The sequence below is a fragment of the Prionailurus viverrinus genome, chromosome B1 (genome assembly GCF_022837055.1).
Source record: "Prionailurus viverrinus isolate Anna chromosome B1, UM_Priviv_1.0, whole genome shotgun sequence".
In the NCBI taxonomy this organism is placed as follows: domain Eukaryota; kingdom Metazoa; phylum Chordata; class Mammalia; order Carnivora; family Felidae; genus Prionailurus; species Prionailurus viverrinus.
Window position 1 is genome coordinate 74,028,185 of NC_062564.1, and position 13,160 is coordinate 74,041,344.

At 44.6% G+C, this 13,160-nt stretch overlaps 1 protein-coding gene across 1 annotated transcript in view; it reads left to right on the forward strand.

Moving 5' to 3' along the window:
* The first annotated feature begins 5,684 nt into the window (after positions 1 to 5,684).
* Positions 5,685 to 13,160, forward strand: part of RNF175 (ring finger protein 175) — a 47,652-nt gene continuing 40,176 nt past the window's right edge. Inside the window, exon 1 of the mRNA XM_047857587.1 lies at positions 5,685 to 5,984. Within this exon, the coding sequence (XP_047713543.1) occupies positions 5,685 to 5,984 (300 nt within the window). The remainder of the gene's footprint in view (positions 5,985 to 13,160) is intronic.

The following is a 13,160-nucleotide window of genomic DNA, read 5'->3' on the forward strand; positions in this document are numbered from 1 at the left end:
AGAGTTGGTAAAAGTGTGTCCCCCTTCTGATTAACAATGACACATTATAAAATAAATAGTAGTTGGGGTGCCTGGGTGGATCAGTCAGTTAAGTGTCCAACTCTTGATTTCAGCTCAGGTCATCATCCCATAGTCCATGGGTTCAAGCCCTGTTTTGGGCTCTGTGCTGACAGCTGCAGAGCCTGCCTGGGATTCTCTGTCTCTCTCTCTGCCCCTCCTCTGCTCTCTAAATAAATAAATAAATAAATAAATAAATAAATAAATAAATAAAACAAAACAAAACAAAAGAAAAGAAAATATAGTAGTATATGCACTGCATGGAATTATGTTAAGGGCACAATTTAAGCCTCTTTGTGCATTTTAAGTTTATATCCAAATCAATGTACAGAGATCTCAATGGTCCTGTTATGGGTAGATGGCAAAAGTCTGTGGCCACAGTGACAGCAGCCCCTTCTTCCTGGACCAATGGATGTCTGCAGGTAATGGGCTAACTCCTGTCCTCACTCTCCCTCCATAAGCCAGGAAGAGGCCTGGGGCACAAGCACAATCACTGGAAATGGGAGTGTAAGGCCAGGAGGGTTTATACTCACTGGAAGGCTTTATACTCCAGCAAAACAAATCTGTGTCTACTTGTTATTGCTTCTATAACTGATCTGTTTCAAGCCCCCAAGTAGGACAAATATCTAAAGTCAAGAGAAAAGAGGCACATTAGTATTTTTCTGCTGTGAGAATGTGACTTTTGCAGAACAGAGGTGCAATGTGATCTTGGCAATTAACCTGAGGTGTAGGAATTGGGAGGGCAAGGCCCTGGTCGCATCTGGAGATGACAAACACAGCTTCCACTCCGGGACCAAGTTTTCTGCCCCGCTCCCCTACCCCCCAAGCAGTGGCCTCCCACACAACCCAGGGGTCAGGGAGCCAACGGAGCAGTGGTTGCTGCTATACGTTCTTAGATAAAGCAATTCATTTCTTTAACTTAAATGTCTTCACCTGTAAAATGTGGGCAGCAACACCTGTCACTGGGGCTCATTCTGAGGATTAAATGATATCAGATACATAACATGCTCAGCCCCGTGTCTGGCACACTGTGGGTGTTTGATAAATGTTAACTCCTTTTACAGTTAGGACAGTGGAGACTGGTTTGCCTGGCCCGACTGTCTGGCTTCTAACTTACTAAAGATGAGACTTCTGCAAGCAGGCACCGGGAAAGGAAAACAAGGAGAGGGGAAGGCAAGGAGCCCCATCAAGGATTTAAATGTGGTTTTCCCTCCTACTGAGAGGGCCCCTGAACTCAATAAATGAGAATGACCCTAGCTGAACTTCTGAGCTTGAAAGCCTAGTTGGTTTTTAAAAGGAGTTCTTCTTTTTAAGATCAGTTGTTCAACAGAACTAAAAAGCTTGCCTTCAGAAGAGGAGCAGTCCTAAAACCTACAGGGTAAACCACGGAAAAGCAGGAATGTGCCATGCCTCTATCGAGAGCGGGGAGCCCCACACAAGCTGTTGTCTGAACACTGTGACTCTGCTGCCCCCCCTATTCCGAATGAACCAGAAACCTGAGAATCTGAATTAAGCTCCAGCTAACATTACTTAAATGAACCGGCTGTGACAGGAACCTTAAACCACATGTCATTTGGTTTTGGGGCTGCCCTGGGCCAACAGACATTGGGAACAGGGCTCCCAGCTCACACACGGATTGTGTTCCAAATGTGCATTTGGAAGGCCGTAGTTTGAAAGGCAGAATGCACTTTCCCAAAGAAGCGATGTTATAAATGGTGATGCGGGCCCAAGCCAGCTCACAAAACTCCACATAATCATAATATAGCTAGACTCTGTACATTTCAGCCAAAAAAAAGAATAGTGGTCAATAATATTAGAATACTAATAATTAAAGAATGAGATAAGCAATAATGTTGAGGCTCTTTCATTTATCTTGAGGGGTAGTGTTTAAGCAATGGAAGATTTAATTAAAGGATGAAAAGGTCTATCCAGGAAGGCCGAGAGGCCAGGGCAACTGGGGCTGTAGTCAGGAACCCTAGCAACTGGGAATCAGACTAGCTTGCAAGATTTCTACCAATTCTAAGAGGCTAGTGTCTGCACCTGAAGGCCAACCTAGCACCCAAGAGGGGTTAGCTGGTGGGGGTGACTGAAAAAGAGTCAGCCGGAGTGTCTCTATGCAGCCATTTCAGCAACCAAGGTAGGACCTAGCTTCAGTGTCCCTCTCCTTTTAGAAACCATTACCCCCATTTATGACCCAGACTGCCCCGACCCCAGGGATCACAGAAGCCGAGAGCTTTTGGTGCCTCTTTCACACTGATTTCTGAGATCAAACTCTCTCAGATACTCCCATCGCCTGGATGGTTTGAATTTGACATCCTACCCCCGGTTAGACTGACTGTAAGACTGCCACCTCCTTCATGGCAGGGAGGCCCCACAGTTGTTTGGACTGTCTCCCGCTACCACCCTACCCCATGTGACCAGTACCACACCTGGTTACAGACATTTGAAATCACTCATTCTAGCTGGGAGGCTAAGGATCAACTATATATTTTTATCTGTAAATATGAAAAAAGACATGAGAAAAAAGGAAAAGAGAAAATCGAAAAAGAAAGTTCCTTGAAAAAGACCCCTTTGTAAGACAATAGAGCAGACTTCTGTAAGATCTAACCATTAGGTGGCACCATCAGCCTAGGGCAGTTCAGTTGTCCTGGGAAGGACAGCAGAAAGGGGAAAAATCAATGAGTGCTGGTCAGAAAGTGGGTAGGAAGGCTGAAGGCAGGCACTTTGCAATAAGTAATTTAAAATATACAAGGCGTTCCTGTGAAGTATGCATTTTAGATTAACTCGCATATACATAAATGTAAAAATTAATTCCCTTAAAGTTACAAAAACATCTCATAATTTTATTTCTTAAAATTGGCTTGTACTCCTTGCCCACAGTCTATTGATTTACACTTTTTAAAAATTAATTTCTAACAGTTCTATCTTTTCCTGAGCACTAATTCTTTGACAGCTAGATATATGCAAATACATTCCCTCGGTCCATGGCTTGCTGCTTTTTAATGTCAACTTTTTTTTTTTTTAATGTTTATTTTTATTTTTGAGACAGAGACAGAGCACGAATGGGGGAGGGTCAGAGAGAGGGAGACACAGAATCTGAAGCAGGCTCCAGGCTCCGAGCTGTCAGCACAGAGCCCGACGCGGGACTCGAGCTCACAGACTGTGAGATCATGACCTGAGCTGAAGTCAGACACTTAACCGACTGAGCCACCCAGGCGCCCCGATGTCAACTTTTTATTGTACAGAAATTAAAAAATTTTAACATAGACGAATTGACTCACCTTTTCCTTTATGATTTGTTGTTTCTGAGTTTTGTTTAATATATTTTTACCACCTTGGGGTGACAAAGATATTTTTTTAATTGTCTTCTTAACTTTTGCTTTTTAAACCACCTGTTCTGTCTTGGCATAGCAAGCTAATTACTAATTGTCCATCCTTTCCCTGCTGATTTGTCAACTCCTGTCATAAAAGTAGCTTCCTGTAAACGCATGTGTCTATTTGGGGCTCTCTATTCCGTTCCATGGGTCTATTTCTCTATTCCTGCACCAGACACCATACTAACGCTAATTTTAGTATTTTCTAACTCTCCTTGAATCCACCTCTTCTTGAATCCACCTGGTTTTTGAAACACCTTTATGATATCAGCTTATTTTCTTCAGTACATCATTACAATCACCTCAGGGCTCTAGGTCAAGAGATGACAGAAGGATGCGCGAACTATGGCTCATATGCTGAAGAGATTAGCACTAAGTGACAGGAATGCTGTTCGTCTATTCCAGGATTTATGAGAGTCAGTTGCCAAGCATTTGCTTTGGAAAACAGAGTTGCAAAGTAATTAACTTTGGTTAGGTGCACCACTCCAGAAAGCAGTGGTTACCTTTCTGGGAAACAAGATATTGGTCCTATATCTGGAAATGGGTCACTAAAGGAACCAGGCATGATAGAGTGGAGTGGAGTAAGTCCATCACCACCAGTGGAGAAGAAATGAACTTTTTGACTTTTAATCTCTGATGGCTGTTGAGCTGAAATCAGAAGGAAGAGAATTCCCTTTGTGCTTACCTGTGTCTCCAGCGAAATATGTAGACATTTCTGGTATCAATCAACCAAGGAAGAGAATCTCATATCAGGGAGCCAAAACTTAGGTAATGATAATGGGCCAGAGTTTATAGGATAGGGAAATTCTATTTCCATCTGGGCCTTTTACAGGGGCTTGGGGAGGGCAGATGGCTGACTTAGAGGAATCCAGATGAATTCGAAGACATCCTGGACTGGAGAGGAAAATGGCCTTTGCCACGTGAAGACAGGCCAAGAGCTAGGCAGGAAGGCAACATGTCTAAATGAACTCATTATCTTTATACCCAGAAATCTCCTGCTCTTTGAGTATTCCCATTCTCAGCACCCTCTGCCCAAATGTCAGGCAGGATCCTAGAGGATCAGTAAGTCTTATGGATTCTGTTAACTAAATCTCCTGGCTCCATCCAGATCTCTCCATCTCCTTTCCATCCCACCCCGACACACACTCACACACACCACCAAGGCCATTGCTGTCTTTCACTGGAACTATAGCAATAGTTTTCTGACTGGTCCCCGGGTCCTGAATCATAGTTGAGCCCTCCTGTCCACCCTTGAATCAAAAAGGCAAATTCCCACTGTACCTAACCTACTAGTTTTGGAACTGGGGCCAACTTCTGCACCTCTCGTGCTTCAATGTTCTCATGTAAAATGGAGATAATAACACCACCCACCTTGTGACCTTGTTGTGAAAACTGAATGCGTTACCACAGAGCACAGTACTTGGAACAGGAAACACAACTAATTGTCCTGCATGTTTGTGTCTGTCTACACTCTGCTAGGTGGCAGGGCCACCATGGCAGAGACGTGTCCAGCAGCTTCCACGGGTACCTCCGTGTAGGTGTTGGAAACTATGAGCCATCACAAACTGGAATGGAGTAAGCCATATTTTGTAAGTCAGACTGCCTACTTACCTGTTCCCTTTTTGTCTACTGCCCTCCATTAACACGAGTGCATTCCTAAAAGCTTCCCCAAATGTTCCAGCCTTTTCTGGGCCGTAAGTGCGGGCTCAGGCCTACTGCTGAGGTCAAGGAGAACACCCCTGAAGGTGGGGGGGACAAAGGCAAGCTGGGAATGATTTCCCAGGGGGAAATGCACCCCGGCCTAGAGGCTCCATCTTCTCTCTTCCCGCCCCCCCCCCCACCCCCGCGATCATCTTTGGAGGTGCTAGGTGTGACTTCACCAGGGACCTGTCCAAATTATTAAAACTGCAGATAAGAGGAAAGAAGGGGCTATGGGCCCTGGCACAGGAACGCCACTGGAGATGCAACAGAGGTTGAGGAGTCTCGGGAACACATAGGGTGTAGCTGGCTCCTGGTCTCCCAGGATTTGGACAGCCACCTGAACTCCCGCCTTCGGGTGAAGGCTTCTGAGGAAAAGGGCGGAGGAGAAAACGACCCCTCGCTCCCTCTCTCACCTCCATTTCTCACTCTCCGTACGCCCCACATCTCTTCCTACCTACTTCCGAGCCGGCCTCCAGCCCTGCGTCCTGGTGATAAAACCGCCGGCCCCTATCCAGCCCACAGGGCCGGGCGCAGGATGTTGTACGAGCCGCGATGGCCGACCACTGCTTGTCTGTAGAGGGGAAGATCCCCAAAGGGTCTCCTCAGCGAGGAGGAGGGTGGGACTCGGGCGCAGGGCGGAGGGGAGGCGCACGGCCCGGGGCGGGGCCGCCGCAGGCTCAGATGGCACCCGGCGCTCGCGCCGCAAAGGGCGTCCCCCAGCGGCCTCCCGGAGACCCTCCCCGGCCCGCGGGGCGCTGGAGCCGCCGCGGCGGAGGCATGGCCGCGGGGGCCGCGGGGGCCGCGGTGCGCGAGGCGGCGCCGGGGCTGGAGGCGCCTCCCCAGCACGAGCAGGTACCGGGCGCCGGGCGCAGGCGGGGGCACACGGGGCCGGGGTGCCTAGGCTCACGCGGGGGCTGGGTGGCCGCACGGACTGGTCTCCGAGTCCCCCGCCGCGGCACGGATGACCTTTCTGGAAGGTGCTCGTGGCGTCGCCTCCCACGGGAGCCTAACTCCTCTCCATTTCTCCCTCCCTCTCCCGCTCCTCTCCCTTCTCATCCCCTACTCCTCGTTTTCCCCTCCCTTACCCCGCCTCCCCCACTCCGTCTCCTCCAGAATGAGCTTTATCCGACTCATCCCTGTCCATTCCCTGCTTTCAGTACTGGTTGCCCCTCTCTCCTTCCAGCTCCCCGACAGAAGCCCCAGGGCCCAGGTGAAGGAAGAGGACAGCTGAAGGGTGCTGGGTGTACATCAGGCTTGACTGTATGGTTCTCAAACTGCAGCGAGCATCAGAATCACTCTGAAAGCTAGGTAAAAAGCAGATGGTTGGACTCTGCCCCCAGGGTTTTTAATTCTGGACCTCTGGGATAATGCCTCATCATTTTGCAAGTCAGACTATTTCCCAGGAGGTGCTGATGCTCAAGCTTTGAGAATCTGTAGGCTAGCTATCCCCTCTAGTTTTCCCATGGTGATTTCAAACCCCGTCACTACTGTTTTTCATTTATAGATGATTCTTAGGCCATGATCACATAGCAGGAACTGTGCTCCTCCTGGGATACGGGGGATACAGTTAGAGGTAGACCTTTCCTCTGGGAACTCACATCCCAGTATAACAAGGACAAAATAACTCATAGAGGGTAGGAAGAAATTACTGTCCCCAAAGAAATTACTGTTCAAGTGAAGTTTTGTAGGATTTCTAGGAAGCGAGGAATTGCTTCTGGTAGGGAGGGTGGGCAAGGCTGACTGGGCGAATGGGGGTGGCTGGGCTTTTGAGCTGGGCCTCAGGGGGATGGGTGAGATTCCCTGTGGCCATGAGAGGAAATGAAAATTCTCCGTGCAGGAAATGGGAATACCAAATTACTTGGAGGTGAAAAAAATTGGGGGGTGGGGGGTGGGAGATGACCATGGAGAAAGATTGGGGTGGGAGTGGATATTCACTATGACCCTGGCAGAAATCCAGGGTTCATGAAGGCTTGTAGGAAGAGAAAGCTGGGTTATGGCAAGTTTTGTATCATGCTATGCATTGGAGATTTATTCTCTAACATGGGGAAGCTATAAGGGAACTCCATGACTTACTTGCTGGTTTCAAACCCAGATCAGATCGTTCACAGAGCGTTATGGATGAAGAAGTCTGCGTGCTGGGAAGGGCAGAAGACTGGCAGAGTCACTTCTGCAGCTGATGTTTGCTCTCCCTTAAGGGTGCCATAGCTGCCTTGCCCACTGCCCTCAGGAGGTGTGGTCCCCTGTTAACTCTGTCCTGGGAGCAACTCAGAGCTTGTCCCTTAATCCCCCCCTTGTTCTGCTTTGCTGGCTACTCTATTTCCAGAACGAAGCACAGAGTCTGGCAAATGGCAGGGCCTCGGGAAATGTTTATTGGACAAATAAGTGAATAAATAATAAACATATAACCTCATGATCTGGGACTCTAGTCTGCCCAGCTCCCTGTGTACCTCTTTGTGCCAAACACCCCCTCCCTATTCCCCATCCTCCTTCTCCCTGTGGCCTAGGAAGCCAGCTACACCCTATGTGCTCCTGAGACTCCTCAAAGTTAGGGTGCAAGAGAGTAGACAGCATGGACTCAGCAGTTCTCTTTTCTGCTTGTCTGAGGCCTGCTTTGCAGGCTTTGATTTCCCCAGAGGACCCATCTCTGCCTCAATACTGTTCTCTACCTTGGAGTAGGCCAGACACAGCCGCTCCCTACCGCTCCATCCGTGGAAGCTTTGTCCTTGCCCAGTGATATGGATTCCATATCACTGAACACAGCTCTCCAAGCCTAACATCCTTAGCTCCTGCTCACATACGTCCCAGGGATAGCAGTAGTTTGAGTTTACTGTTCTGGTTTTGCCACTCATTTTAGTGATATTTCTCTAACAGATGGATTTTTGTGAAGAGTTGAAAGTGGGGAAACTAATTTGGAGGCAGCAGCTGAGGGAAGAAATGATGAGGGCTGGCACTGAGAGGGAGGCAGTTTTCAAATACAGTTAGCCCTTTAACAGCACAGGATTGAACTGCACAGATCCACTTACACACAGATTATTTACAGGGCAGTACTCCAAATGCATTTTTCCTTACGATTTTCTTAATAACATGTTTTTCTCTACCTTACTTTCTTGTGAGAATACAGTATACAATACATATAACATCCAGAATATGTGTTGATCGGCTATTTATGTTATTGCTAAGGCTTCTAGTCAACAGTAGGCTATTAGTAGTAAAGTCCCAGGGAGTCAAAAGTTTTACACAGATTTTTGACTGTGGGGGGATTGGTGCTCCTAACCCCTGCATTGTTCAAAAGTCAACTGTGTATTGATTGAGTGTGCGATGTTACCAGACAGGGAGTATTCAGTGGTGGAGTAAGACAAGTAATAAATCACCGATGACCATGCCATGGGGTAACAATGTTCAGTGGACAATGGACCCACTGGAGAGGCCTAACCCAAAAGGCTCTTGGAGGAAGCAGAGTCCAGGGCATCCCCAAAGGGGGTTTGAAAAGCAAAAAAAAAAAAAAAAAAAAAAAAAGGTGGCAGAAAAGCATTCAGGGGACAGAAAAGTTCTGCTTGGCTGGAGCAGAGGCTGTGCAGGGGCAGTGGAAAGAAAAGAAGCTGGAAAGGGCCACAGGAGCTGTGTTAGTGACACTTGTGTTTTGAGCGGGGGAATAAATGTGATCAGTTTGCTTTTCATTGGATCACCCTCACTGTTTGAAGGGAGAAAAGGAGTGGAGGTAGGAGCCCCCCTGGAAGAAGAGAACCCTCTGCGCACCAGGTTGGATCCGTCCTCAGGCCCAGGGAGGCCTTGCCAACCAGTCTAACGAGTAACAGCCTCTCCCCATGCTGGTTATTCTTTATCACACATTCTGTTTAGCTTCTTCATAGAATTTGCCACATTAGGTCATTGTTTTCTTTACTTGTTTATTGTCCACACTTTCTCTAGAGCACAAGGCCCAATTCATGAGGACAGGAAACTTGTATGTCTTATTCACCTTTATGGTATGGCAGCTCTTACCCCAGTGCCTGGTATCCAGGATGTAATCAATAGATGTTTGTTGAATGAAGGAATAATGGTAGGCGTAGAGGCCATTGAGGTGGAAAGAAGTGGTTCGCCAAGTATTTGGGTAAGGTCTGCAGGAGGGTACTGGGTTGGAAGTGGAGGATTAAGGTCAAGAATGGCATCCCATATTTCTGTTTTGAACAACTGGATAGGTGGGATGTAGGGCTACTGAGTGAGAGGGGGGCACTGGGATGGAACCAGGTTGGAGGGAAATTACTATGCTCAGTTTGGGGCAGCTTGAGCTTGTGTGTCTGAGGGACATCCAAGTAGAGATACGTAGAAGGCATTTGGATACAAGAATCTGAAGCTCAGAAGGGAGTTAAAGGGGAAGAGAGGTAAACAGGAATGTCCTGCAGGGAAAAAAGACTTGGCAATTGATAGACAAGGAGGGAGGGGAAAGGAGAAGCAGAATCAAAATGACATCTTCAATTCTTTTTTAAGTGACATATATTCAGGGACACATGGGTGGCTCAGTCGGTTAAGCATCCGACTTCGGCTCAGGTCATTATCTCTGGAGTCGTGGGTTCAAGACCTGTGTTGGGCTCTATGCTGACAGCTTGGAGCCTGGAGCCTGCTTTGGGTTCTGTGTCTCCCTCCCTCTCTTTGCCACTCCCCTGCTTGTGCTCTCTCTCTCAAAAATAAACATCAAAAAAAAATGTAAATGACATATGTTCATGCAGAATATATTCAATATGGACAAATATAAAAAAGGAGTAAATATTCCAATACACACCAGCACCCATGGATCATTCCTGTTAGCATTTTGGTGACTGCTCTGGATATCTCTTTCTTCTGGATGTTTCTTTATTCTACGTAACTGTATATTTACATTAATAGGCTTATATTTTATACAACTGTTTTCAAAGCATGCTTTTTCTCTTAAAATATGTCATGGAAATATTTCTATGTCAATAAATATGGATCTGCATGATCATTTTAAAGAGCCAATTGATTTCCTTTGTCATAGATATATCATAACTCATTAACCAATCCCCCATGGGTTGACACATAAATTGTTGCCAATTTCTCAATATTATAAATAAAACTATATAAACACCTGTGTCATCTTTCCCTGTGTATTTGTCTCTTATTTTGTGAGAGATTATTCTTAGGCTATTCTACATAGAATAAACAAACACTTTAGATTTTGACATGTCTTGCCAAATTTCTTTCTGGAGAAACTGTTTTAATGTACACAACACACCTGAAGGGCATGAGAAGGCCAGTTTTCCTCATCAGCACTAGTTAACATATAGTGCGGTAGCGGTAGATTTTAGTTATTCATCACTTACATATAACACCCAATGGTCATCCCAACAAGTGCCCTCCTTAATGCCCATCACCCATTTAAGCCCATCCTCCCACTCACCTCCCCTCCAGCAACCCTGTTGGTTCTCTATATTAAGAGTCTCTTATGGTTTGCCTCTCTGTCTGTTTTTATCTTATTTTATTTTTCCTTCCCTTCCCCTATGTTCATCTGTTTTGTTTCTTAAGTCCCACATTTGAGTGAAATAATATGATATTTGTCTTTCTCTGACTAACTTATGTCACTTAGCATCATACACTCTAGTTCATCCACGTGGTTGCAAATGGCAAGATTTCATTCTTTTTCATCACCAAGGGATATTCCATTGTATACATATACCACATCTTTTTCCATTCATCAGTCAATGGACATTAGGGCTCTTTCCATAATTTGGCAATTGTTAATAGCGCTGCTATAAACATTGGGGTGCATATGCCCCTTCAAATCAGCATTTTTGTATCCTTTGGATAAATAGTAGTACAATTGTTGGGTCATAGGGTAGCTCTATTTTTAACTTTTAGAGGAACCTCCATACTGTTTTCCAGAGTGGTTGCACCAGTTTGCATTTCCACCAACAGTGCCAAAGGGTTTCCCTTTCTCTGCATCTTCGCCAACATCTGTTGTTGCCTGAGTTGTTAATTTTAGCCATTCTGACATGTGTGAGGTGGTATTTCATTGTGGGGTTTTTTTTGTATTTCCGTGATGATGAGTGATGTTGAGCATCTTTTCATGTGTCTATTAGCCAGCTAGATGTTTTCTTTGAAAAAGTGTCTATTCATGTCTTCCCATTTTTTCACTGGATTATTTGGTTTTTGGGTGTTGAGTTTGGTAAGTTCTCTATAGATTTTGGATACTAACCTTTTATGAGGTATGTCATTTGCAAATACCTTCTCCCATTCTGTTGGTTGCCTTTTAGTTTTGTTGATTGTTTCCTTCACTGTGCAGAAGCTTTTTATCTTGATAAGGTCCCAGTTGTTCATTTTTACTTTTGTCTCCCTTGCCTCCAAAGACATGTCTAGTAAGAAGTCACCGCAGCCAAGGTCAAAGAAGTTGCTGCCTGTGTTCTCCTCTAGGATTTTGATGGTTTCCTGTCTTACATTAAGGTCTTTCATCCATTTTGAATTTATTGTATAGTGTAAGAAAAAATGAATCTTTTGCATGTTGCTGTCCAGTTTTCCCAGAACCATTTGCTGAAGAGACTATCTTTTTTCCATTGGATGTTCTTTCCTGCTTTGTCAAAGATTAGTTGGCCATATAGTTGTGGGTCCATTTCTGAGTTCTCTATTCTGTTCCATTGATCTCTGTGTTTGTTCTTGTGCCAGTACCATACCATCTTGATGATTACAGCTTTGTAATACAGCTTGAAGTCCAGGATTGTGATTGCTTCCAGCTTTGGTTTTCTTTTTCAACATTACTTTGGCTATTCAAAGTCTTTTCTGGTTCCATACAAATTTTAGAGTAGTTTTTTCTACCTCTATAAAGAATGATGGTGTTATTTTGATAGGGATTGCGTTGAATGTGTAGATTGCTTTGGGTGGTACAGACATTTTAACAGTGTTTGTTCTTGGGACACCTACCTGTATGGCTCAGTCAGGCGTCCGACTCTTGATTTCGGCTCAGGTCGTGATCTCACAGTCGTGGGATTGAGCCCTGTGTCTGGCTCTGCGCTGAGCATGGAGCCTGCTTAAGATTCACTCCCTCTCTCTCTCTGTGCCCCTCCCCCCCATAAATATTAAAAAATAAAAAGTTTCTTCCATCCATGAGCATGAAATGTTTTTCCTTTTTTTTGTCTTCTTCAATTTCTTTCATAAGCTTTCTATAGTTTTTAGCATACAGATCGTTTACCTCTTTGGTTAGGTTTATTTCTAGGTATCATATGGTTTTTGGTACAGTTATAAATGGATCAATTCCTTGATTTCTCTTTCTGCTGCTTCATTATTGGTATATAGAAATGCAACAGATTTCTAGACATTGATTTTATATACTGTGACTTTGCTGAATTCATGGATCAATTCTAGCAATTTTTTGGTGGTCTTTTGGGTTTTCCACATAGAGTATCATATCATCTCCACTAGGAAAACTCAGCCTGAGAAGCAGAGCAGCAGGTCTCTCCCCCAGAAGACAAGCACAGATCTCTTCCACCCACTTAGTATATGGATCATTTTGTGCTGCAGAGTTTCAGTTCTGTGGGAAACTGGATTGAGCTTCATTTGGGTTTCTTTTTGTTTGTTCATTTGTTTATTCATTTTCTTTGCTGCTGTTTTTGTTTATGTTGGTTTTTTTCTTTATTTTCTTTTTTTTCTTAAATACAGAAAGCAAATTTTTAATTTTATTCTTTTATTTTATTCTATTTAATTATTTATTTTTTTAATTTTTAATTTCTTCTTTTAATTTTTTTTCTTTTCTCTTTTTTCTCTTTTCTATCAAGCTTCTCTTAACTATCAAACCAAAACATAGTGAGGATCTAGCTTCCTTTACTTAATGTTTGTTTTCTTTTTTATTTTTATTTTATTTCATTACTTTTTTCTTCCTCCAAAATTACAAGACAGAGGAATTCACCCCAAAAGAAAGAACAGGAAGAAATGATGGCAAGGGATTTAATCAACACAGATATAATTAAGATGTCTCAACTAGAATTTAAAACCACGATTATAAGAATTCTAACTGGGGTTGAAAAA